This window comes from Oncorhynchus mykiss, chromosome 2 (assembly GCF_013265735.2).
Source record: "Oncorhynchus mykiss isolate Arlee chromosome 2, USDA_OmykA_1.1, whole genome shotgun sequence".
Lineage (NCBI taxonomy): Eukaryota > Metazoa > Chordata > Actinopteri > Salmoniformes > Salmonidae > Oncorhynchus > Oncorhynchus mykiss.
The window spans coordinates 43,809,199-43,834,901 of NC_048566.1; the positions used below are offsets into that span (position 1 = coordinate 43,809,199).

General features: G+C 45.5%; 1 protein-coding gene across 1 annotated transcript in view; it reads right to left on the reverse strand.

Moving 5' to 3' along the window:
• Nucleotides 1–469: 469 nt before the first annotated feature.
• LOC110490306 (transcription factor HIVEP3) overlaps nucleotides 470–25,703 on the reverse strand; it is a 68,135-nt gene continuing 42,901 nt past the window's right edge. Inside the window, exons 2-7 of the mRNA XM_021563622.2 lie at nucleotides 18,609–23,326; nucleotides 18,181–18,320; nucleotides 9,057–9,232; nucleotides 4,968–5,069; nucleotides 2,635–3,284; nucleotides 470–2,224 (exon numbers count right to left, since the gene is read on the reverse strand). Coding sequence (XP_021419297.2) covers nucleotides 1,721–2,224; nucleotides 2,635–3,284; nucleotides 4,968–5,069; nucleotides 9,057–9,232; nucleotides 18,181–18,320; nucleotides 18,609–22,910 — 5,874 coding nt within the window. The 5' untranslated portion in view covers nucleotides 22,911–23,326 and the 3' untranslated portion in view covers nucleotides 470–1,720. The remainder of the gene's footprint in view (nucleotides 2,225–2,634; nucleotides 3,285–4,967; nucleotides 5,070–9,056; nucleotides 9,233–18,180; nucleotides 18,321–18,608; nucleotides 23,327–25,703) is intronic.

The following is a 25,703-nucleotide window of genomic DNA, read 5'->3' on the forward strand; positions in this document are numbered from 1 at the left end:
TGACTATTTTGTGTATGTCCATTACATGAAACCCAAATAAAAATATATTTATATTACAGTTTGTAATGCAACAAAATAGGAAAAACGCCAAGGGGGAATAAATACTTCTGCAAGGCACTGTAAACCAAGTAATCGTTACTCATTGTGTATTTATTCCTCGTGTTAGAATTTTATTCTATTATTTTAAACATTTTCTCTGCATTGTTGGGATTGTTGTTCTCTGCATTGTTGGGATTGTTGTTCTCTGCATTGTTGGGATTGTTGTTCTCTGCATTGTTAACTAAGCATTTCACTGTTAGTTTACGAAGCAAGCGACAAATGTATTTGTTTTTGTTGATTTTAACTCCAATTGTTATTTTGTTTGAATTCAAACAGCAGCATTCTATATGGATTAATCAATTGTTATTTTAGTTTATCTATAAAAAAAGATATATTTTTCAAAAACAAGAAAACCAGTAAAACAAAGAAGTATGGTGCAATTTTTATTGGTTCAGAGACAAAACATTTGCTGTGTGTGAAAATCTTTAGGGCACTTGTTCCTCCTTGTACCATATCCAATCTTAAAGAGACCTTCCTGTCCATCTCCATTTCAAGTTGTGAGAACATTATGAAAAAGACAGACATGTTTTTTTTCCTCCAAAAATACAAAGTAAAAGAACTTAAACAAGAATCACTTTCATAGTTAAACAAAATAATAAATATGGAGCACTTCTCTGTACATAGGCATTACATTGACAAATCTTTTTTTATAAAAAAATATGACTTCAGTGCATTTTCTTTGCAAAGCGCTCACTGCTCCTTCAATATACCACCTCATATCCCATATTTTAAAATACCCTGACATCAATGCAATGGCCTTAAAGGGATAGTTTGGGGTTTTGGCAATTCATTTTCATGTCTCTGCATCCAGTATGAATGAAGGTAGAGGTGCTGTAGTTTCGCAAGCCAATGCTAACTAGCTTAGTGCAAAGACTGGAAGTCTTCGGGTACAGCTAGTTAGCATTGGCTCGCGAAACTACCTCTAACCCTTAACTATCCCTCTAATAAGGATACAAACAGTCATCACGCCACACAGGAACCCCCTTCCTAGAAACACAGAGTGCATATCACAGCCTTTTATCTTTGTCGTCATCTCAAGACACAAACCCAGACAGAAAAGGCACAAGTAACTACAGTTTGAGTAATACTGGACAAAGAGACAAAACAACATGTGCATTTATTGTTGATTAAAGATTTTGGTCATTTACAAATGTATTCATATTTATTTTACATATATTCAAATATATATTAAGATAGCAGTATCAATAGAGATACAGAAGGTAAGATCGAGAGATTTAAAGAAATCGTCAAAAAGAAAAAAGTGCATTTTATAACAAACCTGAATATTGCAGAACTAACATTTAAGTTAACAATTGTATTGAAAACTGTATAAAAACAAAGCAATACAAAACCCAAAAACAAGAGTAGCAACAAAAAGCGTAAAGGACGCATGACGTATCAAAGGGTGGAGTGCTCTGGCCTTGATTGGTTGAGTCTCCACCTTTAGCTCCTCCCTCTACCAATTCTGAACCAGTCGCTCTGGACCCCAACCCTGGTGGCTCCTGCCTCTCAAACAGCTGTCCAATCCTGTGTGTGGGAGGGGGGGACTGGCTGACTAGGGGGATGGTCCTGCCTGGCCATGTGAGGGCCATCGTTCTCTGGTCTCTGCCTCAGACCTGTGTCAGTGGGAGGAGCTGTGTGAGCTGTCGTATTGCTTTGTGTTTATCATCCCTGGGTCCATCCTACCTTGCTGCGAGGTGGAGGGTTTGGAACGTATGGGTGGGGTTAAACTGGGAATGCACAGCCCTGATTGGCTGGCTCCTACTACTTCCTGGCTGTCTGACCAGTGGTCCTCGGGAGTTCTGAGCCCTTGAGTTCTGGGGGTCCTGCACCAGGGGGCTTCCCTCCTGGTCTGGCCCAGTAGAAGCCCCTCCATCGGGGGAGAGGAGGCCGAGGTGGGGGTAGTGGGGTGGGAGCGGGGACGAGCCTGCACCATCTGAATGCCCCCAATGGGGATCATCAGGTAGGGCACCCTGGCCTGCTGTGAGTGCAGTGGCAGGTGGCTGAAGATGCGGTCCATGGACTGGGCTTTAGTGCTGTCCCTGGGGGACAGACGGAAAGCTGGGGGGAATGACAGGCAGGGCTCTGGACCAATCTGCCCTTCACTTGGTGTTCCTATCCTCTCCTGTTGGGGGAGCAAGGACCACATTATTACTTCACACAGTAGAACAAAACACTGAACTTGTTTTCACATTGCCTTTGGCTAAACTGGGCTTACAATGCAGGTTTTAAAATGCAGGGGAGGGAAGCAACAAGCAGGCATTAAACACCATCAACCATCAAAAGTACATTTACAAAGTATAGCATAGTTATGTATTTAGGCCTCTGCTATTTTCATATAGTGAGTGTTAGCTTAGTACCAAAAGGGAAATTAGTCTGCAATAAGATTTACGTTTACTACTGACCATTACTGACAATGTAGTTATGTGGAGGGATGGCTAATTACATCTCATTTTGTAACTGACAAGAATAACTGTGGATTAAAATAACATGAAAAACTACAGGATCAGAAAGTGAATTAAATGCATAACTTACCATTGAGCCCACCTGTCTGCGATCGCTGGCCATCGTACTGGGGATGTCCCATGGCAAACGACTGGGTGAGCTCCGAGGTCTATGCTGAACCCCCAGGGGCGAGGGAGAGGCCTGGGCCCACAACACCCGATACTGGGTAGGGGACATTGGCCGGAGAGGGGAGAGAGGCCGCATAGGGTTCAGGGGGGATAGAGCTCTGATGGGGGATGGTCCTCTCTTGGGGGAAGGCGAGAGGTGTCGGTTGTGGGAGGCCAGCTTCCGTCTGAGGGAAAGGCTTCGGATGGGAGAGCAGCTTTCACTGCTAGGGGAGAAAGCCCTGGGGGAGGCGTCCAAGCCAAGGCGGGAGAACTGTGCCCTCCGGCTTTTTGGAGAGGAAGCATGCCCGCTGGGCCACAGTCTGCGGGTGGGAGAGAGATCCTGGCTGGGACAGGGGCTGGGAGCTGGCTGGGGTTCTGGGGCTGAGGGGTCAGGCGTGCCCTGCTGGGACTGTCTTTTGCTGCTGGAGTGCCCCCTTGCAGACAGACTGCAGTTGGAGGAGCAAGATGAGGACTCTTCTTCTTCCTCATCATCGTCCTCCTCTGAATCATCCACGTCAGAGAACTGGTGCTCATCCTGGTCCTCGGAGCCAGACAAATGCTCTTCAATACCTCCTGATGAGAAGAAGGGGAAAACTTAGAAAGAGGGGGAAACTCACACAATTCTCCAAACTCCAGTCCTCCAGGCTACACCTAAATTAACACAGTTGTGTTCAGTAGTCACGAAATGGAAGAAAGCAGTCAGAAACAGAGTGAAACGGGAAGGTACTATCAGAACCTGTCCAATACGAAACATTTGGTCTAAACTAGTTCCAGATTGAATGGCAAGACTGAAAACCAGCAGACAATTCAGCTCTCCAGATACGAAGTTCATCTAAGTCACTCTGGACTTACAGCGAGCTCTAAAAGTATTGGGACACTGACATTTGTTGTTGTTTTGGCTCTGTACTCCTGCACTTTGGATTTGACTATGAGCTTCAATAAAAATAGAATATGTTTCTAAACTCTTCTACATTAATGTGGACGCTACCATGATTACAGATAGTACTGAATGAATCGTGAATAATGATGAGTGAGAAAGTTAGACGCACAAATACGCTAACCTCCCATTCTATTGTAATGGTGAGAGGTTAGCATGTCTTGGGGGCATAATTCTTGTGTCTAACTTTCGTAATCATCATTATTCACGATTCATTCAGGAATATCCATAATCATGGTAGAATCCACATTTACGTATAAGTGTTTAGAAAATGATATTCTTATTTACAATAAAAGTGACTCCAAAATGACACGATACATTATTTATCATTCATTACTATTGGGCAAAAACATTTCTTAACACAATCAAAAACTTAAAATGCATTCAACAAGTTTGTAGAGTAATGTAATCATTGCATGCTAGGAATATGGGACCAAATTCTAAAACTTTGACTACTTTAAAACACATAACTAAATGTGTCCCAATACTTTTGGTCCCTGAAAATGAGGGGACTACGTACAAAATGTGCTGTAATTCCTGACGGTTCCCCAGATTTGGAAGAAATTACCCTCAAATTAAAGCTGACAGTCTGCACTTTAACCTCCTAGTCATTATATCATTTCAAACCCAAATTGGTGGAGTGCAGAGCCAAAACATAAAAAAATTGGGCACTACCACAATACTTGGAGCTCACTGCATATAAACACACATTCATACACACGAACACATGAAATGGGCACAAGGACCAGGACAGGCTGGCTTCCTATCCAACATAACATTCTATCAACCTGATGTTATAAATAGCAAGCAGACGGACAAGGTTTGATTTAATGGAATCGTGCTGCTATTTCCATTCATGAAGTCTAACAGCTGGCTTTTGAATGGAAGGGTTATTTGAATGGGCTGTCCTCGGCTCAGTGTTGACTGCAGTCTGCTACCGGGATGGATTGAGAGAGGGATGGGTGGCATTGAGCCTGCACAGAGAGGGGGTGGATGTGAATGTCTGGAATGCTGTTCTTTAAAGGCTAGGACTGCAGCCTTGAAAACAACAATGTACATCTCTCCCATCCTACACCAGAAACAGACTCTATGGAATGTATTTGGCCATGTATTTTTTATGTATTAATTTAATATTTTTAATTTCTCTTTAGCACGACAGAGGAACGAGAATAGCACCATACTGCCTTACATATCCAACATACATGTCATGCCCAGTTCCAGTTTCTTTAGAGGAGCAGATATAGCTACAAGGGTAGCTATCGAGTCAGGTTTGAGGAAAGATGTTTGATGGGTGAAGTTTCCTCCCTATGTTATTGTACCTGCTTCCTCGGTCTCTGGCTCGTCCAGTGAAGACCCAGACGTTCCCATTGACTGGCACTTCTTCCCATGAGCCTTGGACTTCATGTGCTTGGTAAGGTTCCCTATGAAGACAAGGAAAACAAGAACAGCAAAGCCACATTAGACTGAACCGGAGCAGGGTAGATGAGGAATAATTGATGGTGCGGGGAGAGACCAGAGTACAACCAAATAGTCGAGCATAGCTAGGTTTGCAAAATTCTGGGAACTTTCAATAAATTCCCTGTTTTTTCCAGAATCCCAGTTGGAAGATTCCTGGAATCAGGAGGGAATCCAGAAACCTCCAACCAAAATTTCTGTAAAACCAGGGAATTAATTGAAAGTTCCCTGAATTTTGCAACCCTAAGCCATTTCCCAGTCATTTTTAGATGGAATGTCACAGCCCGCCCGTGAGGAAAACCACCTCTTGTTATCTAGGTTACCCCATTGGTTCACAGCAAAAACGTGACATTTTTAAAACTGAATTTTCCTGTCTGCTTGTTTTAGTCAACTACAAAATTACATTTAAGTACAACATGTCTAAAGATTACTTTTCAACATTCACATTACTAAAAGTAATATTGTAGGGCTTCCCTCATGCCCCTTTTCATGACGCATGAGGCCTTCTGTCTTCTGGTAGGCCATCATTGTAAATAATAATTTGTTCTTAAATAAGGTTCATATATTTTTATACATTTGCAAAGAAAAACCAACCTATTTTCGCTTTGTCATTATTGGGTATTGTGTGTAGATTGATGAGGGATAAAAAAAAAATTAAAAAAAATAGAATATGGCTGTAATGTAATAAAATGTGGAAAAAGGCAAAGGGTCTGAATACTTTCCGAATGCACTGTAGCTATGTGTGTGTTAAACTTTTCATCACATTTAACTTGTTTAGTGTAGTCCGTTTATAACTCCACTCACTACTGGTATAGTCTGTTTGTTTATGTTGTTGGTTTTGGCTAGCTTATAATGGTCCAGTCGGTAGGTAGCTAGCACTCACTCACGTGGCTGCTAGCACCGTCATTTTTTTTCTCTTTTTTTTTTTTCTAACTAGGCAAGTCAGTTAAAGACCATTAGCTATGAGACTTGAAACTGAGCTCAGGTGCATTCTGTTTACGTTCATCATCCTTGAGATGTTTCTACAACTTGAACTTTAATTAAATTGATTGGACATGATTTTGAAAAGGCACACACCTGTCTATATAAGGTCCTACAGTTGACAGTGCATGTCAGAGAAAAACCAAGCCACGAAGGTCGAACTAATTGTCCGTAGAGCTCCGAGACAGGATTGTTTCAAGGCACAGATCTGGGGAAGGGTACAAAAACATTTCTGCAGCATTGAAGATCTCCAAGAACATAGTGGCCTCCATCATTCTTAAATTGAAGAAGTTTGGAACCACCAAGACTCTTTCTAGAGCTGGCCACCCGGCCAAACTGAGCAATCGGGAGAGAAGGGTTTTGGTCAGGGAGGTCACCAAAAACCCGATGGTCACTCTGACAGAGCTCCAGAGTTTCTCTGTTGAGATGGGAGAATCTTCCAGAAGGACAACCATGCAGCACTCCACCAATCAGGCCTTTACTATAGAGTGGCCAGACGGAAGACACTACTCAGTAAAAGGCACATTACAGCCTGCTTGGAGTTAGTCAAAAGGCACCTAAAGACTCCCAGACCATGAGAAACAAGATTCTCTGGGCTGATGAAACCAATAATGAACTATTTAGCCTGAATGACAAGTGTCACATCTGGAGGAAACGTGACACCATCCCTACAGTAAAGTATGGTGGTGGCAGCATCATGCTGTGGGGATGTTTTTCAGCAGACAACGCAGGAGTAGATTTGAGACAAGTCTTTGAATGTCCTTGAGTGGCCCAGCCAAAGCCCGGACTTGAACCCAATCGAACATCTCTGGAGAGACCTGAAAATTGCTGTGCAGCGACGCTCCCCATCCAACCTGACAGAGCTTGAGAGGATCTGCAGAGAAGAATGGGAGAAACTCCCCAAATACAAGTGGGCCAAGTTTGTAGCGTCATACCAAAGAAGACTTAAGGCTATTATCGCTGCCAAAAGGTGCAAGTCCCAAGTACTGACTAAAGGGTCTGAATACTTATGTAAATGTGATGTCAGTTTTTATTTTTATTTTATAAATTCGCAACAATTTCTAAAAACCTATTTTTTCTTTGTCATAATGGGGTATCGTGTGTAGATTGAGGGGATTTTTTAATTTTTTTTATCCATTTTAGAAATCATTTTAGAATAAGACTAATGTAACAAAATGTGTAAAAAGTCAAATAGTTTGAATACTTCCTGAATGCACTTTACGTGTGGCCTACTTGGGAACCGGATCCCATATTTTCCATGTCGAATAGCCTGAAGCCACATGGCTTTTTTCGCAGGCTCTATTTCCTTATGTTGTTTTTATCTGGTTATATGTTCATTGAACAACACAGCAGTTTTCCGGCATGTATTGTTATTTCTGTATAATAAGAACATTTATGAAGTTGGCTCTTTTACTATGGGGGTCAATGGGAAAGAATGTTTGTGTTCCCCAATTTGTGGACGTGGTCAAGGGGAATTCCTTCTTATGGTGTGAATATCGACTTGGAGTATAGCTAATCGTTAAAGAAACTGCTCAACCATATACGAAGCAGAGCGACACCGAATGCCGTATTATGATTTGGGGGCCTATTTTTTTATTTATTTTTTATTTCACCTTTATTTAACCAGGAAGGCAAGTTGAGAACAAGTTCTCATTTACAATTACGACCTGGCCAAGATAAAGAAAAATAAGTCTATATACAATGTGAGCAAATTAGGTGAGATAAGGGAGGTAAAGGCAAAAAAGGCCATGGTGGCCGAAGTAAATACCATATAGCAAGTAAAACACTGGAATGGTAGATTTGCAGTGGAAGAATGTGCAAAGTAGAAATAGAAATAATGGGGTGCAAAGGAGCAAAATAAATAAATAAATAAATAAATAAATACAGTAGGGGAAGAGGTAGTTGCTTGGGCTAAATTATAGATGGGCTATGTACAGGTGCAGTAATCTGTGAGCTGCTCTGACAGCTGGTGCTTAAAGCTAGTGAGGGAGATAAGTGTTTCCAGTTTCAGAGATTTTTGTAGTTCGTTCCAGTCATTGGCAGCAGAGAACTGGAAGGGGAGGCAGCCAAAGGAGGAATTGGTTTTGGGGGTGACCAGAGAGATATACCTGCTGGAGCGCGTGCTACAGGTGAGTGCTGCTATGGTGACCAGCGAGCTGAGATAAGGGGGGACTTTACCTAGCAGGGTCTTGTAGATGACCTGGAGCCAGTGGGTTTGGCGACGAGTATGAAGCGAGGGCCAGCCAACGAGAGCGTACAGGTCGCAGTGGTGGGTAGTATATGGGTCTTTGGTGACAAAATGGATGGCACTGTGATAGACTGCAGAACCGTCCAGAGTAGTGATGCTGGACGGGCGGGCAGGTGCAGGCAGCGATCGTTTGAAAAACATGCATTTAGTTTTACTTGTATTTAAGAGCAGTTGGAGGCCACGGAAGGAGAGTTGTATGGCATTGAAGCTCGTCTGGAGGGTTGTTAACACAGTGTCCAACGAAGGGCCAGAAGTATACAGAATGGTGTCGTCTGCGTAGAGGTGGATCAGAGACTCACCAGCAGCAAGAGCGACATCATTGATGTATACAGAGAAGAGAGTCGGCCCAAGAATTGAACCCTGTGGCACCTGCCAGAGACTGCCAGAGGCCCGGACAACAGGCCCTCCGATTTGACACACTGAACTCTATCAGAGAAGTAGTTGGTGAACCAGGCGAGGCAATCATTTGAGAAACCAAGGCTATCGAGTCTGCTGATGAGGTTATGGCGATTGACAGAGTCGAAAGCCTTGGCCAGCTCAATGAATACGGCTGCACAGTATTGTTTCTTATCGATGGCGGTTAAGATATCGTTATGGACCTTGAGCGCGGCTGAGGTGCACCCATGACCAGCTCTGAAACCAGATTGCATAGCGGAGAACGTGCGGTGGGATTCGAAATGGTCGGTAATCTGTTTGTAGAAAGGTCACACCTTCTCTTTCTCACCTTTGGTTTTGAAGGCGAAGTTGCAGTGTTTGCAGATGTAGGGCCGGAGATCCGTGTGTGTCCGAATGTGCTTCCTTAGCATGCTGGGCTTCTTACAGCGGATCCCGCACTCTCCGCACACGTACTTTCCTCTTCCGCGACCCCGCACATACACATACTCCTCATTAGACTTGTACCTGATGGGAAAGAGGGGGAGAGGGAGAGGAAGTGGGGGGGAAAGAGAGTGAGTAATTAAAAAAAATGCATAGTAAGTTAAAAGTAGGTAAAGATAGCTCCCTGGGCCTACTCTACACAAGGCACTCTTCACATCAGAACGGGTTAGCCCCACTAAACCCCAGCTTCCTCTATGTCCCCCTGTAGTTCGCTCTCTCCAGCCTGTCTACGCCCATAGCAGGCAGGCAGGCAGGTAGACAGAGAACCCAACCTTTATCCTCAGTTTTGTTGGCTCGGCCAACAACAGCAGCAGCTATAGAGAGGGAAGCCTGGCTTTAGCCAACTGCCCCAAAACTACAATACGTACAAAATCCAACTCTACATTTAGCCCTACTCTATAAAAGACTAGTTTATATGTTGTTTTTAATGCTTACGGAAATACTATGCACTACCCAACTCGATGTACACTCATCTTTAAATAGAGAATTTGTTATACAGTATACTAGATCAACATGAATAAAGATCAGTATTCGCATTGAGCTTTCCAATGAGGCAACAACAGTACTTTGAACACACTCTTACTCAACTGAGAAACAGTCTCCAGAGTGCCATTCTATTGCATTCACTCAGTACAGCCTGTGTCTGCACACTGACACATTTCGTGGCATGGCTAAAAATATTGCCTCACATTTCCAGCAGAGTGAGACTCAAGCTGCACACATCTGCCTTTCAATCGGGGGCACTCAAGGTGTTCCTGCAAGGAAGCTGACAAATCATTCCCAGTTGTACAATGGCATAACTGATAAGAGTAAACAGATGTGACGAAGCACAACTCTTCCTATAGTTCTTTTAGATGGGGACTGTGAATTTCAAAGCAGCAACAACGGATGGTGATAATGCCATTGATGGAATGCAACAGTGTTTTCAGTCACTACTGTGAGTGCAGGCACACGGCATACACCCAGCAGGAGAAACAGGACAAAATAAGTGAAAAAATGACCTTAACACGGACAATTTCAATCTGTTTCTGGTTGTCATGAATGTGACTGTGAATTATGGTAAAGCCTGCATCCTGTTGAACTTCATACAATACAATATGATAAATACACTGATCATGACCTCACAGGATAACAGTGGAATGAGCTAAGCTGACTATGTCACCAAGCCAATGAGAAAATGTGACAATGTATTTACTCCATAAAAATGTATGTGTGGCTGTGTAAAGAGCAACTAGACAGTTGCAGCTGCACTAAATGCAGATTAAGGAGATTAAATTCAATGTTCCACTGTCACAGAGGACGCCCACGGCTCCTTTAGTTTATGAGAAAAGCGACAGCGAGGAAAAAGCCTGCCATGTTACAGCATCTGTTTCTCCAATTGAATAATGTTAATGTGCTCCAGAGAGCCCCCCCCCCCAGTCAGTCCCTCCTCTCTCACAGACGTGACTTAATTGGATCAGGATGGAAACATACAAGTCATTAAAACCACAAAAACAGAGCTGAGCTGCCTGCATGCCGTGTATTTATAGAAAGTAGTGATGTGTGTTGTGTTCTGATGACGGCAGTGGTGGTTGAGAACACAGAGAAGAGAGGTAGAATGAATGTTTCTATCGTGCTACATGCATTGTGTGTGTGTTTGTGTGCTCCCCAATATTTGCAAGATTTAAGTGTCCCAGACAAGTTTTAAAGAGAAGGGTGAAATATGCAGAAACTCATTTGCGCATTCTTCTGCTCATAGTGCGAGATGGTCAACGAGCCCTGATGGATGATGTTAAATTCTCCAGATTAAGACTGGGACATCACAAAAATGTTCAGACATGTTTGATATTTTTGCTGTGTTAAGAGGGGACACCCGTACGAACAGCGGCACTAACCCGTAGAAACGCATGTCAAGTACCTCTGCCGAGTCCCCAACAAACGGTAGTTCCAGTTTTCATGGAAAATGGAACGAGAGCCTGTGATTGGACTTCTGCTCCATATTAACTCTTCCTCCACATTTACTGGACTGGTTGAACAGTGCAGAAGAGCACCTCCCAAAAGTTTTTTCCCCTTCTCCTCAAGACCAGTATGTAGGCCATTGTAGGGGATCTAGATTCAGGCGTTCATTTTACGCCCGCTATGTTAGGTTAATCTGTTTGCTACGGAACCGAGAGAGAAGTCCGCTGTAGCATATTGTATTTTTTGCTGTGCAACCTGGAAATTGGATTTGAGCACAGTGCTTCTAGAAAAATCTCCCAGATGTCTAAATTCTGTTTAGGTCATTGTGTTGTTTCCTGATGAGCAGCAGCTGTTCCCCATTCCCCAAGTCAATCTTCCCCGTTTAGCATGTATCACATTTCATGCTAAAATCACCTCTTAAATTGATAGCGTTACTCAATGAATTGGTATTTTTTTGTTGAGATTTGGGCATGGAAAAAAAGGTCTCCCAAAATGCTAATGTTGCCAAATCTTTGCAATGGCTAGTTTCAGAAAGTCAAAGTGTGGATTGCAATTACTCCTTTTCCATAGACTGCTTTCAATTTAAACAAATATTTACATATGTAAAAATCACTAAACTATCCATTTAAGGTCAAAACTTTATGGCTTGTAAATTGTAAACCCCTGTTAGCAACCACTGATGATAGTTATAGATGTGGGGGGACATAACCTGTCGGTGGTCCATCTATAGCTAATTTCCTGCATTTCTACACAATCCAATATGCCATCTTTATTTAGAACAACAAAAAGTAAACAAAAATGCCCCCAGTCTTCAAACTTGGTAAGAGATCATTATTAAATATGTTTAAGTCATTGATAAGACTGAACTAGATCAAAGGAAATGCAATAATCAATGTTGCACCTTTAACCAATAACATAACAAATTAACAAAAATACAAAGACTTGATTGTCTTTAAGACATCATCTATATAACATTTCTGCCAGACTGCCCAGCCAGCCCGAGCCGCCTGCAACCCCGACCACCACCGAAAGTACATAACGCAACTTTTTCTCAACACAATATACATTAACACAAAGAAACAGCAAATCCTCCATATAATTAATCTCATAGGCCTAATAGTACTGTAGAGCGCCTTTTACATGCACACAAAATAGCTGGGTCGCCCCATCTTGTTCCTAGGGGTCCAACACCCTGCAGCGCCCCAACCCAACACACCCCACTCAGCTTTAGGATCTTAGAGAAACATAAATTATTGGTTTTGGGTGTGTTAGGCCAAGGCCAGAGTGACAACCCACAAGATGGAAGACCCCTAGGGCCAGGTTTGAGCAGTCCAGCAGCTAGGGATTGACAAAAAAGGTATCTCCCCTGACTTGGGCATGTTTTCAATAGACTCCTTTTGTAGTACTACATTACATATAAGGCATGCAGACCTTATAAAAGTGCCCAGTATACCCTTAATAAATCAATTCTGGTGATACATAACTTGATATTTCTGCCATCCATTGTGACATTGAGGGAGGATAACCAACCTTCAAATTAATGGCAATGCCTATAAATACTTGGTTAAACAGTTTCTTCTGATAAGTCTCCAGTATCAACATTTCCAAGCAAACAAAAACAGGGAGAAGGGAATCTGTAGACATGCTGAGGTAAAATACCATACTCTTTGCCAGAATTCAGCCAGCCTTCACAAGACCATAACTTATGCAAATATGTCCCCTTTTGAGTTTTACACCTCCAGCAGAGGAATTACACTTCTGAGGGCATGTAATTAAGTTTCACTGGCATATAGTACTATGGACTGTCTTATAGCCTATGGACCGTCTTAAAACTGCAGTAATTTATGTCTGAGATTATATGAACATGACTGGGCATTCAAACATATCTGAATCCATGAATCATCATCAATAGCTTCCACTAGGTCTTCCTAATATTTTTGTTTTACATGTTTTGTGTCATTGGGAAAAGCCTCTTCCAAACTTTACCAAGGGTTGATAATCAACTTGAGGTTTTTCAGACTGCCTTAAAATAGTTTCAATCTTTGAAGTATCTGGTGTGTCCAGTGGTTGCTGCACAGAGAGAATAAAGTATAGCATCTCTAAAAATCTCAGCTCTGTCACAGACTGGGTCTTCCCTGGCTGCCTGACCCTGCTGAGACCCCTGTCACAATCTGATTCTCGTAAGATGAGGCATGACAAAGAAATACCTTGGTGTACGTTTATAAATTATATTATCCAAGAATAGAATCATGGTTTAATCGTTTGATCTAGGTCTAGCATGATTGAGGCAAAAAATAATAGCTAACATTAACCAACTTTTGACCAGCTCTCTCTCTAATGGTACACCAACTGGCGAAAGCTAGCCCTGTTCATGTACATCTGTTGAAATGAGACAAAACAAAGACTACAAAACATTTCCACACAAACCACAACAGCTGTTAGAAATATAGTAATAATAGCCACCTCATATTTCTACTTGATAGATGGCTAGACGCTAGAGCTGAACTGGCTGTGGTAGCTAGCTACTAGAGATTTAATTCACCTCAGTTGATCGGTGATGAAACATTGGCTAACGTTACATATCAGTTACACTAGCGCTACTAGCTTAGCACTGGGAATATTCACAAATGTAGTATTTTTTTCTGTTACATTAAACAAAAGTTACCTTGCCAGCTACATTAGTCAACAAAATATTAGCCTGTTTCTGCTCTGCTTGCTTTTACAATTCGGAGAAAAGACAACACCACATACAGTGCCTTCGGAAGGTATTGAGATCCCTTGACCGTTTCCACATTTTGCTACGTTACAACATTATTCTAAAATTGATTAAATTACCAAAAATCGTCAGCAATCTACACACAATACCCCATAATGACAAAGCAAAAACATGTTGATTTTTCCGGTGCAAATTTATAAGATATAAAAAAGAGAAATACCTTATAAGTATTCAGACCCTTCGCTATGAGACTCGAAATTGAGCTCAGGAGCATCCTGTTTCCATTGATCTTGGGAAGGGTACCAAAAATTGTCTGCAGCATTGAAGGTACAAGAACACAGTGGCCTCTATCATGCTTAAATGGAAAAAGTTTAGAACCAAAAATAATCTTCCTAGAGCCGACTGCCCGGCTAAACTGAGCAATCAGAGGAGAAGGACCTTGGTCAGGGAGGTGACCAAGAACCGAATGGTCACTCTGACATAGGTCTAGAGTTCCTCTGTGGAGATGGGAGAACCTTCCAGAAGGACAACCATCTCTGCAGCACCCCACCAAATCAGGCCTTCATGGTAGAGTGGCCAGACGGAAGCTACTCCTCAGTAAAAGGAACACGACAGCCTGCTTGGAGTTTGCCAAAAGGCACCTAAAACTCTCAGATAATGAGAAACAAGATTCTCTGGTCTGATGAAACTAATATTGAACGTTTTGGCCTGAATGCCAAGCGAAACCTGGCACATCTCTACGGTGAAGATTGGTAGTGACAGCATCATGCTGTGGGGGTGTTTTCAGAGGCAGGGACTGGGAGACTAGTCAGGATCGAGGCAAAGATGAATGGAGCAAAGTACAGATAGATCCTTGATGAAAACCTGCTCCAGAGCACTCAGGACCTCAAGACTGGGTTGAAAGTTCACCTTCCAACAGGAAAACAACCCTAAGCACACAGCCAAGCCAATGCAGGAGTGGCTTTGGGACAAGTCTCAATGTCCCTGCATGGCCCAGCTAGAGCCCGAACTTGAACCCGATCTAACATCTCTGGATAGACCTGAAAATATCTGTGAAGCAATGCTCCCCATCCAACCAGAGAGCTTGAGAGGATCTGAAGAGAAGAATGGGAGAAACTCCCCAAATACAGGTGTGCCAATCTTTTAGTGTCATACCCCAGAAGACTCAAGGCTGTAATTGCTGCCAAAGGTGCTTCAACAAAGTACTGAGTAAAGGGTCTGAATACTTATGTAAATGTGATATTTAGTTTTTGAAATTTTTATAAATTAGCTAACATTTATAAAAACCTGTTTTGGCTTAGTCATTATGGGGTATTGTCTGTAGATTGATGAGGGGGAATTTCTTTTAGAATAAGGATGTAACCTAACAAAAATTTGGAAAAAGTCAAAGGGTCTGAATACTTTCCGAAGGCACTGTACACACCGACAGCAGCTGCCAATATTCAGCTAGTGGTTGGGTTGGACGACTCCTTGTCCATCGACTCCCATTTCTGGGTTTCAAGCTTAGATTCCGCTAGGAAAAGACTCCGAAGATTCAGTATTTCTGCAAGGAAGGACACCATTTTTTGTAGTCTACTTCGAGAACAAACTCTTGCATCGTTCACAGAAGAAAAAGAGAGCAAGAGCGAGAGCGAGAGAGAAGTGGCACAGCCAGGCATAGTTAGGCATGTCGGCCACCAGGCAGACAGTCAGAAGCGTGCAGGTAATCAAAATATGTAGGCTATAGGAATGAAATCCTGGCTGGCTGTTGATGTCACGAACAGGGTTGGAGAGCCCTGTCCTAGGAAATAGATCACAAAGCAGGATCCCTGCTAAACCTTTTGGAAATAGCAAGTTCACTTTCTCATCCATAAACACGGTCAAGTGCAAATATGGTTCAGCAGCTGAAATCAGCAGGATGGGGGGGATTGCTATTAGGAAGGACGTCTACCATGGATGGATTGCTAAAATAATGATTATGATCACAATTCATTCATTTAAATATTATGGGGAGACCTATACATTTGGAAGCCAAGCATGAAGTATCAGTGTAGCCTATTATCGTCTGGACATGACGTTGAAATATCTGCAGGCTTCCGTCATAAGAGCCGATTCAATTCGAAAAATTAAGAATTACATGGGGCAGTTTTGAAAAACGAATCCTGTGTGAATTCCTCTGGAATAAGGCACATGCTAGGATAATAATTACAAAACCAACATATCTAGTAATAGCTGTCCGAATAGGGCTTGAACATGGCAAAGAATGGCCTTATCAGCATAGAGTGCACCGCATCATCCCATGGGATCGGTCAAGGCGGCACACAGCAGAAATATCACTGAAATATTCGAGTTCCTTCACATCACCGTCTATATTCAAACAGAATAACCTTTTCATAGGCAAATGGGCAGCAACATGCTCATGTCAGTCCTCTAGAATGCAAATGAAGTCTTCCTAGTAGGACTCTGCAACAAAGAGGTATGTGTGTGCGCATCCGTTTCAGCGCGTTTTGGGAGTTGAGCAAGAGTCAACTCCTACGACTCCAATCACAGGAGTCGAAGTCGACTCCAAAAAACCTGGAGTCGTGCACCACTATGTTCAACTCTCCTGTGCTGGTCCAGCCAGCCTTCCAGAAGCTTTGCCTTCACACAGCCTGTTTGCCCGCTTTGTGGTGTCCACACGGTCCTAAATCCAGCCAAACAGCCTCCCCGTCCATTATGCATGGGAATACTTGGGAACAGATTACCAAAATTAAAATCAGCGGACTTCCTTGTGATTTACAGTCTTTCACACCCCCCCAAAAATAAAAAAGGTTTAATTGGGGAGCCAAGTAAAACAACTGCCAGTTGGGGAACGCTGATTTATAATATCTGCATGTATTAAACACAATAACTTATTTTCATTATATTTAACAGATTTCTTCCCTTTATATTCCATTAGTGGAAAACTGTGATCATGCCCCAAAAAACATGCTAGCCTCTCACCATTACCAATAACAAGGGAGGTTAGTATTTTTTTGGGGGGGGCATGATATTTACTGTATGCCTCTAACTTTATCACTCATCATTATTCATGATTATCCATAATCATGGTAGCATCCACATTAATGTAGATGTGTTCAGAGCCAACTATATAGAATTATAATTTTTCAGATTTGATAATTATGACAAAGCAAGCTCTCTATATTAGAAAATTATGGTGATTTATGGAAAGCTGGAATTATCATTCTTCACAAATGTTATAATAAATCAATGTATAAGTAACAATTTTACGAGAAATCATTATTAATATCCTAAAATACTGTCAATAATTAGACCACAGACAGCATTGTGTAAGCTTAATCACCCCCCCCCCACCCACATGCACTTCTTATGTTGTCCATCTGTCATTCGTTGTAAAAACCTCTCTATCACACATCTTTCTATCAACACCTATCCGTTTGTATTTCTGTCTCCATCTCTTTCGCACACGTCCTTGTCTGTCATAAGGAAACAAAAAATGTTCAAGGGTTCCTTCTATTTTTCCCTCTCTCCACCATTTCCTCTCTGTCTTTCCCTTTCAATTCCATCTCTGTCACACTGTCTTTTACTGTGCTCTTGGCAGATCACTATCTGTTGGCTAGACTGTAGCAGCTGCCACAGGAAAGGCAGCTTTGTGAGCTGTGCTCAGAGGCAACAGTGAGAGCAGATACTGCAGTGGGAAGACTGACACCCACAACTCGCAGCAATTAGCCTTGTTCAATCCCCACACCCAAATATTGCCTTTACTCAAGATACTTACAGTGACTTCTTTCCTACACATGTATGTACAGTACAGCAGCTAAACTTCAGTTGCTCTCGTGTCATTGAGAGGAAGGTATACAGATACAAATGAGAATATCAAAACAAAATCTGGAGGGATGCCTTCTGCTTGTCTGCTGCACTGCACAAATACCAACCCCATTCAGATCTACATTTTCTACCAGCTGTGAATGGGAAAGGCTCTGCTGTCGGTGTAAATTAAGTCCCTGGGGGCCAGCTCACCTGTTTCTCTGTTATTCTGGGAGATTGAAGTGTAAAACATTCTCCACTGTCACTGCCTTTTTTCCCTTCCCTTTCCCCTTATATTTTGAGACTCTGCATTTGGTGGCAGCTCTGTGCTGCCTGGTAAGGCTACCGTATCTGAATACAGTGACTCACATCTACTGTTTTGTTACATCTCTACTGCCTTTGCCTTTATCAATCAGTAAAGTTGAATATCTGCATGATGAATTTTGCTGAAAAATCTATCTGCTCATAGAACAAATCCACTAGTATTAGCTGATCAGAGAGGTATGCAGTACTCCTGTGGCCTTTCTCTTACCCGCCCTCGAAGATTTGGACGCGGAGAGGTTCGCTCTGTTTGGAGGTGGAGGGCCCTTGCTCTTCTCTCTTCCCCTTCGTCTCAGGCTGCTGTGGTGGCTCCTTCACTTCGACGGGGGTGCTGGGTGGGATAGCATGTACCTACACTCAAAGACAGACACAGGCAAATTCACCAACGCACCCTGACATCGTGGTTGGCAATGATGATATACAGTACATTGGAACAACAATTAATGTCAAACATTTAATGTTTTGGTTGTAGTATATAATATAACAGCATAGTGTCTGGTGATTTCCAGCTGTGGAATTGTGGGGTATGCATTATACTATTTAATTCATAACTAAAACTAAATCAGTGGTTTTGATAGTTTTGGTCTAATTGGCCCATGCTGTGTTTTCCAAGATATTGAATATTGCTGTTATATTTACCTCTGAAATGTAGGTCTTTCTGCTGCTGGCAGAGACCACCTTGCCTGTTGCAGGGGTTAGAGCTGTGGCCATGGTGTATGTCTCCGAGCTGTGCTTCTGCTTGGAGCTCAGCAGGGACAGGGCCAGCTTGGTGGACAGGCCTGGCAGGTTGGGGTTGTACATGCTGACGCTCCAGGAGGTGTAAACGGAGGTTTGTGACTCCCTCTGAGCAGACGGGTTGGGCTTCACGTAGTTCAAGTAGCACCAGCTGACTGAGGTGGTTGTGTGAAGGCTGGTATACGAGGGGGCTTTGGCTCGCTCTGGACTCTGGGGTACAAAGGAAGCACTCACTCCCTGGCTCGCATTCTCCTCCCTCCCCTTTTCTTTCTTAGGTTCAGCCTTCCCTTGTATCTCCCTCTCTTCCCTGTGCCCCTCTGGGTCCCGTACCTTCTCTTCCTCCTCGACTTTCACAGTAACTCCTATCTGTGCCTTCTCCGGCTCTTTCTCTTCATCCTCCCCTGCTTCAGGTTCTCCCCCAGTACCCCTATTTTCCTCTTCCTCTCCCACCTTCTCTTCCTCCTCCTCTTCCTCCTTCACTCGTTTCTGCTGGCGCTGGGCCTCTGTGCTAAGCTCCAGACTGGCTGCAGGGGAGAGCATGCGTTTGCTCCCTCCAGCCCCCAGTGGCCCGTAGCCCTCCCTGGACACAGAGCCCAGCTCCAGGGGCAGAGACAGGGGCAGGTAGCTCTTGAAGTCCGGGGTGGGGATCTTCAGATAGGACCTCTGTAGCTTGTCCTGCTCCAGCTGGCCCATGATAACCATGGCCATGCAGCAGATGGGCTCCTGGGAGCGGGCTGATGCCAAGATCTGGGATAGGGTGGTGTACAGGGCACTGGCATAGGTGGTCATGTGGGTCTGGAGGCGCACTGGAACCACCAGTGACACGACTGGCGTCAGCTGCGCCAGGCACGTTGCGATGACAGGCGGGGGATAGAGGCAGGGTAGGGGGACTAAGGACTGAGGAGATGGGGAAGGGAGAACCACAGTGGAGGGTATGGGGGGCTGTGTGGGGACTTGGATGGTGAGCCCAGGGGAAACAGGGAGGTACACAGTCTCGCCAGCCCCGGTGGGGTTCTGCAGGGAGAGCAGAGCTGAGAAAGGATGGAGAGGCAGGCCTAAGCATTCTGCAACGTGAAGCTGCCCTGGGTGGACTTGTATGGTTGGAGGAGAAGGGTGTTTGTGTAAGAAGGTTCTGTGAATGATGTGGGTGGAGAGGACATCTGAGATGGCAGTAGTGACAGGGTGGAGTTGGGCTACCTGGCCAAGAGGGAACCGATCATGCCCAGTTGGTTGCATGGGGAATGGGGGTATCCGGGGCTGGTGGAACAGCTGCACAGTCTTCCCTATGGCCTCTAGGCTGAGCCTCGAGGTGCTGGCTTCAGCTGGGTGGAGGGCAAGGTGGCTGGTGTAGGACGGGCTCGGCTTGGGGCTCCCTGGTCTGCCCGAGTGGCTGGCCACGGCCCCTTCCTCGTGGTCTGGCTCGCCCAGGGTGGCATGCTTCACCAGTAGGCACTTCCTCCTCTCCCTCCAGGCTGATGCAGACTGTTGCGGCGATAGGGACCCATAGTCAAAGGATTTGCTCCTCGTCTCCACAACCTCGTCCGTATGCTGTGGGCTGGCAGGGGCCTGCTCCGAGGCTGAGCGCCGCATCTCTCTTTGGGGTTGATATTGTTGGTGGGGGCCCGAGGGCACGGCTAGCATGTGGGAGCCCTGGGTGCAGCTGGAGCCCCAGGGGGAAGGCTCAGCAGGTTTTTCCCCCATGTCTTCAAAAGAGGCAGATCGGCTGGGTGAGTGGGAAATGTTGCTCTCCTGGCTGGGGCTCCGGGGCCCCAGCGATACCGACTCAAAGCTGGACTCCCCGGAAGACTGGGCAGCAGCCTCGGCTAGACGGAGACGCTTCTTCTTTGGTGGCAGCTTCTCGGAGGGGAGCTGAGCCATACTCTGGCTACGCTGAGGCCACTGGAACTCCTCCACCACTCTCTCTGGCTCCTTGGACGAGGATGCCGTCACCGTGGGCGACACTGACACCATATCAGCGTCAGGCTCCACCGTCACTAGGATCTCTGGCACTTGGATGTTGTGCTGGCGGACCAGGCGGGACATGGAGGGTGATGATTTTGGCTGCGGCTGTTTTTGCAGTGTTGACTGGCTCTCTCTGAGCCCCATAGACTCCTGGCTCTCCATGGACATACTTTCCTGCTTCTCGAAGGAGCTGGTGTGCTGGATGACAGAGATGCCCTTCCTGTCTTGCTGCTGCTGCTCAGCCTGTGAGAGAGCACCTGAAAAGGCCTCACTCTGCTCCACCAGGCTTGGCACTGCAGTGGTGATTGCATGGCTGCAGGTCACAACAGCTGTAGGCCCAGGGCTAGGAGGATCCTCCTCCAGACTCTCCTCTTTCCTCCTCTTCCTCACTGCCATGGCCAGTGCCCGGAATTTATAGTGCATCATCTGGGGACGGTCATCCCGGCACGCCCCATCCACCTCTCCTCTCTCCAGCTCCTTTATTGGCTGGCCTGTGCAAAGACCCCTGTGGGCCTCGTAACTCTCCCTTTGTTTACAGCGGACTCCGCAGGCCTTGCACTCATAGAGCCTTGGACATTTGCGTTGCTGCTGTTGCTGCTTCCTGGTTAGGCCACTTTCTGTTACTGTGTAGGAGGGGCCAGCCTCCTCCAGGCTGAGTTCAGCCCCGAGGGGCATCTCGATGGCGGGCTGGCGCCTCAGCAAACGGTGCTGCCCGCCCACCCTCATCTCAGCCACCACGGCCTGCTGCTCATCAACGGAGTGGCTCAGACGACAGAAGCCCCAGGGAGAGGTGGTGGAGTGGTTTCCCTGGCCTTCTGAGGTGGGCATTGAGTGGCTTCTCAGCAGAGGCACTGAGGAGGAAGACTTCTGGACCCCAGATGGGTCTACGTCTTGGACATGGGGAAAGAATGATTGGCCTGCCATACTGGGGCTTGGGCTTTCTCCCTTAGGCTCAAACATATAGGGGTCTTTGGGGCAGGAGAACTTGGGTAACTCCAGACTACTCTTCCTGGAGAGTGAGGAGCGCCTGGGCTTGACGCTGTCGATCTCGCTGGTGTCCACTACCGCCTCGTTAATGGTGATGAGTTTGGTGATGTGCTCGATGACCTGCGTCTTGGGCATGCTAAAGGGCATGCTGCTCTTCTCCTCCATCCCTGGTGAAGAAGAGTGGGCGTGTTGCTGATGGGGACCGCGCTGCCCTCCAAGCCGTCCATACTTGCCCAAGATGATCTCGGCATACGTTTTGGCGGTGGGAGGGCTCACCTGGGAGTCAGCTCGGCTCATCTCAGTGCTCCTCGAAAGGGAGAAGTAGCCTGACTCTTGGCTGCCTTTACTGCTGGGGCCCAGTGAGGAGGAGGTGGAGGAGGAGGGAGGGTCTTCTGGGGAGGCCATGGGGCCACGCTTCCTCTCACTCAGCCTCATGGCCAGTCTCTGCTTCACGGCCTGGGAGTTGTCAGACCTCTGGCCCTCTTCTTGCTCTAACAGTGCCAAACTGCTGCTACTCTTCTGCTTGCTCAACCTCTCCTTCCTGTACTGACCCGACTCCTCCTCAGAGTCTGTGCTCTCCCCCTCTGTAGGCTCCTCGGGATCCTCTCCCGGGGCGCTCATCGCAGGTCCACTCAGGCTCAGCTCATCCCGGCTGGACACCAGGCCTGCCTTGATTCGGTGGGCGTGGGACTTGCGGTGCTTGTACAGGTTACTCTTGGTCTTGAAGGAGAAGCCACAGGGGACGCAGGGGTAAGGCCTCTCCCCTGTGTGAGAGCGGATGTGTTTCTGGAGAACGCTGGGTTTGGCACATGGACGGCCGCAGTAAGTGCACACATACTTCCCCAGTTTCTGGGGCTTCCTCTCACCTCTTTTAGACGGGCTGCCCTCTGGGGCTTCCTGACTGGGCTGGGACTGGACCCCCTGAGTATTGTGGCCTTGGGTAGAGGAGGATTGTAGGGATGAGGTGGAGGGGGAGGAGATGCTGCCTCCTGAAGGACCTGGGGTATCTGTTGAGAGCTGCCATGCTGCTGCTTGGGTCTTGTGCTGATGCTGAAGCCTGAGGAGCAGGTCGCTACGCTTGGGCTTGCGGTGGTGGAGGCGTCCCTGGCCAACGTGGACAGGGCAGGGGTTGGATGGCGGCTGCTGTGGCTGAGGTGGACGGGACCCTGTGGGGGACTCAGCGGCCTCAGCAGACAGAGGCTGCTGTTTCCTTCCGGATCGCTCACCATCAGCAGGATGGCTGTGCTCCGCCTCCATAGAGTGGGGAGGAGGCCTTACAGACACACAGGGAATGCCTCTGGGAGCAGTGTGCCACACAGTCTCATGAGGCTAGCCACAGTGCCGCAGAGATGCCTGGGACAAGGGAACATCTAATGGAGTACCTTTTTTATGAGCAGGCCAAAAGTCATTCAAGAGGATCAAATAAGACATAATTAAAATGTGCCCCAGAGCAGCATAGAGGATGTGGGTAAACATAGATCCTCTCTCATCACGGAGTAAGCCTGTTCCCATCCGGCCTGAGCCATTGTGACAGGTCTTCACCGTGGACTGGGAGCTAGATGAGGGTTTGGCTTGGCATACTGCTGGACCGTTCTGACACTGTGGTTCTGCTGAGTAGAAACCTCTGGGTCTTCTCTTGTTCCTCACTGGTCAATTTAAGCACCTCACTGGATCTGCAGAAACACAGAAATAAGCACAAGTGAGTCACAGAGCTTAAGCAGACCTGACAAAATACACCCAGGCATTTGTTTCATCATTATTGGTTATGACTCGTGACACTATCAATGGCTAGGTGGCCAGTCCCTACAGACACCAAAAACAGACTGTTTGTCATGGGGTTAAGGCCTCGTCAAAGCCCTGTGACCAAAAACTGACTCTCACGTTGATATTGCTGCCACATATCATACCCTGACAAATAAGGCCACATTTCCTTGGCCTGATGAGTGGGGGAAGCGTTCTAATGATCACATTAGCGAGGTAATTGCGGTAATACTGTTATTGCTCTGATCTGTTCTTGCCCTACCTGTATGCTGAAGGGTCTCTGCCACATACAGAAAATGTCTATTTCAGTGTACCTCTACCCTGTAATATTGGTTCGGTATGCAGAAATGTGCTTGAATGGTCTCAATGCACTAATGTGCAATATCCAACATAAAACCTCCTAGTTCCAAAAAGAGATCAGACACAGTGAGAGAGAAAAGCCTACCACACCACTGTGTATCTACCTCTGACTACAAACCATCTGGCTAGAGCACAGTCTGCACGTGACACCACTGCTCTGAGATGGCCAAGCAAGGTCAACATCCAGGGCAGCAGTGCCAACAGAGGGGGTAAAAGTGTGACACAATGTCATGGCACCAAGTCTAAACAAACATTTGAAATTCAGCCTTTCCCTAGCTTTTGTTCTAAAGCTAGGGAAAGGGGGGCTATCTTCTTGTAATGAGTCAAAATGAGTTGACAACAATGGGTGAAGTAGCTGAAGAGAGAGAAAAAAAGACTGCAGGAAGATGAGGAAGTGCTCCCCTCCTTTATCAAGACATATCTGCTGTTATATTTCCCACATTAGGAGAAACCCAGGGTTCAACTCCACACACAGAAATCTTGTACCGCAGCCAATCAAAACACATTCTGGGAGCAAATGTCACTGAGCTGCCGTAGCCAACTGCTGACAGTCCGAGCTGAGGCCCATCCACTGACATCCATCATCAGAGCAGAGCCAACCAGACACACTTCTCAGGATAGCTTACTCTCTCTGCTCATGTGCATAGTGATCTTTGCATTTTAAACTGTTCTCCTCCCTGCTACAACAGGATACAAAGATATCCCTCCATATCTCTGGTGTTCATAATAGGCCACACTATTAGGTAATCAGGTGCATAAGTATAACAATCAATAAAAGTATGATAACATCTTAATATATAATACTTCAACAAGTTTTATTTTAAATCAATCGGGAGTAAATCATAATTTAGTCTGAATAATATTTCAGAAGACAGTGTGTAAGACAGTGTCTCCTCCCACCTTCCCTGGGTAAGGCAAAAGCAGTGGCAGAGGCTGACAAGTTGACAGTGTGAGTGAGTGTGCGAGAGAGAGAGATAACTCTGAGAGGCTGTGTGGAGTCATTCAGTGTTCCAGCGGCTGGCTAAACGGGCCTAGCAGAAGACTAGTCTGACAGACTCCAGCTTGGGCAGCGGTGACAGGTTTTTTTAATGAGCCCGGGTTTCTCTCTTTCTCCATATGTTCCTGAAAAACACAGCACAGTCTGGGTTCATTACAATATAAAATAAAACAGAAACACTCTTCCTTTATGGAAGTGAATTGACAGATTATCAGCTCCATTTCCACGTTCCCCCACATATGATGATCATCCATTTAGTCTGTTTCGCCAAACAGAAGTTAACTTTGTTTACAGCAGAGTACCATCAACAGTAGTGTGAAGGCATTAAAATGAACTCAAATGCCTCACAGTAAGAGAGGTAGACAAGAAAATGTTCTGAGCTGTCCAGCTACATTGTGGTGTTAAGCCTTGGGAATTAGCTAGAATAGTTAGAAAAGGGATTGTTTTATACTGTAGCTAGGTCATGTACCATTGTGGTCTCTTCACACACAATTCCCAAGAAAGAAAAGTGAGTGTGAGAATACTACAGGAGTGTGAGACTGAGAAATAAAAAAGGCATGAGTGGGAGAGACAGGAAAAGAAAGGTATAGAGTGGGAAGATGAATGGGGAGAAAAAAGACCCCACTATGAAGCCAGAGTGCGTAGGAGGGCGATACATATTGTATTTTGAAATATCGAGAGAGAGAAAGAAAAAAGAAGAAAGGAAAGTGACTTCCCCCTTCCTACTTGTGTTGTTTGAACTGAGCACACGTTGGCCATCACAGTGTAAGGCTTAATAATCTCTGGCATAGTATTGATGCAACCTTTAAACAGAATGATTAGGCGGTTTTAGGGTGGGGGAGAGCACCGTCTGAATTATGCATGGCAGTGTAGGCTAGACTCCAGCTCAGAGCAGGGAAACACACATTAGGGCTTTGCCAGGACGACAAGGG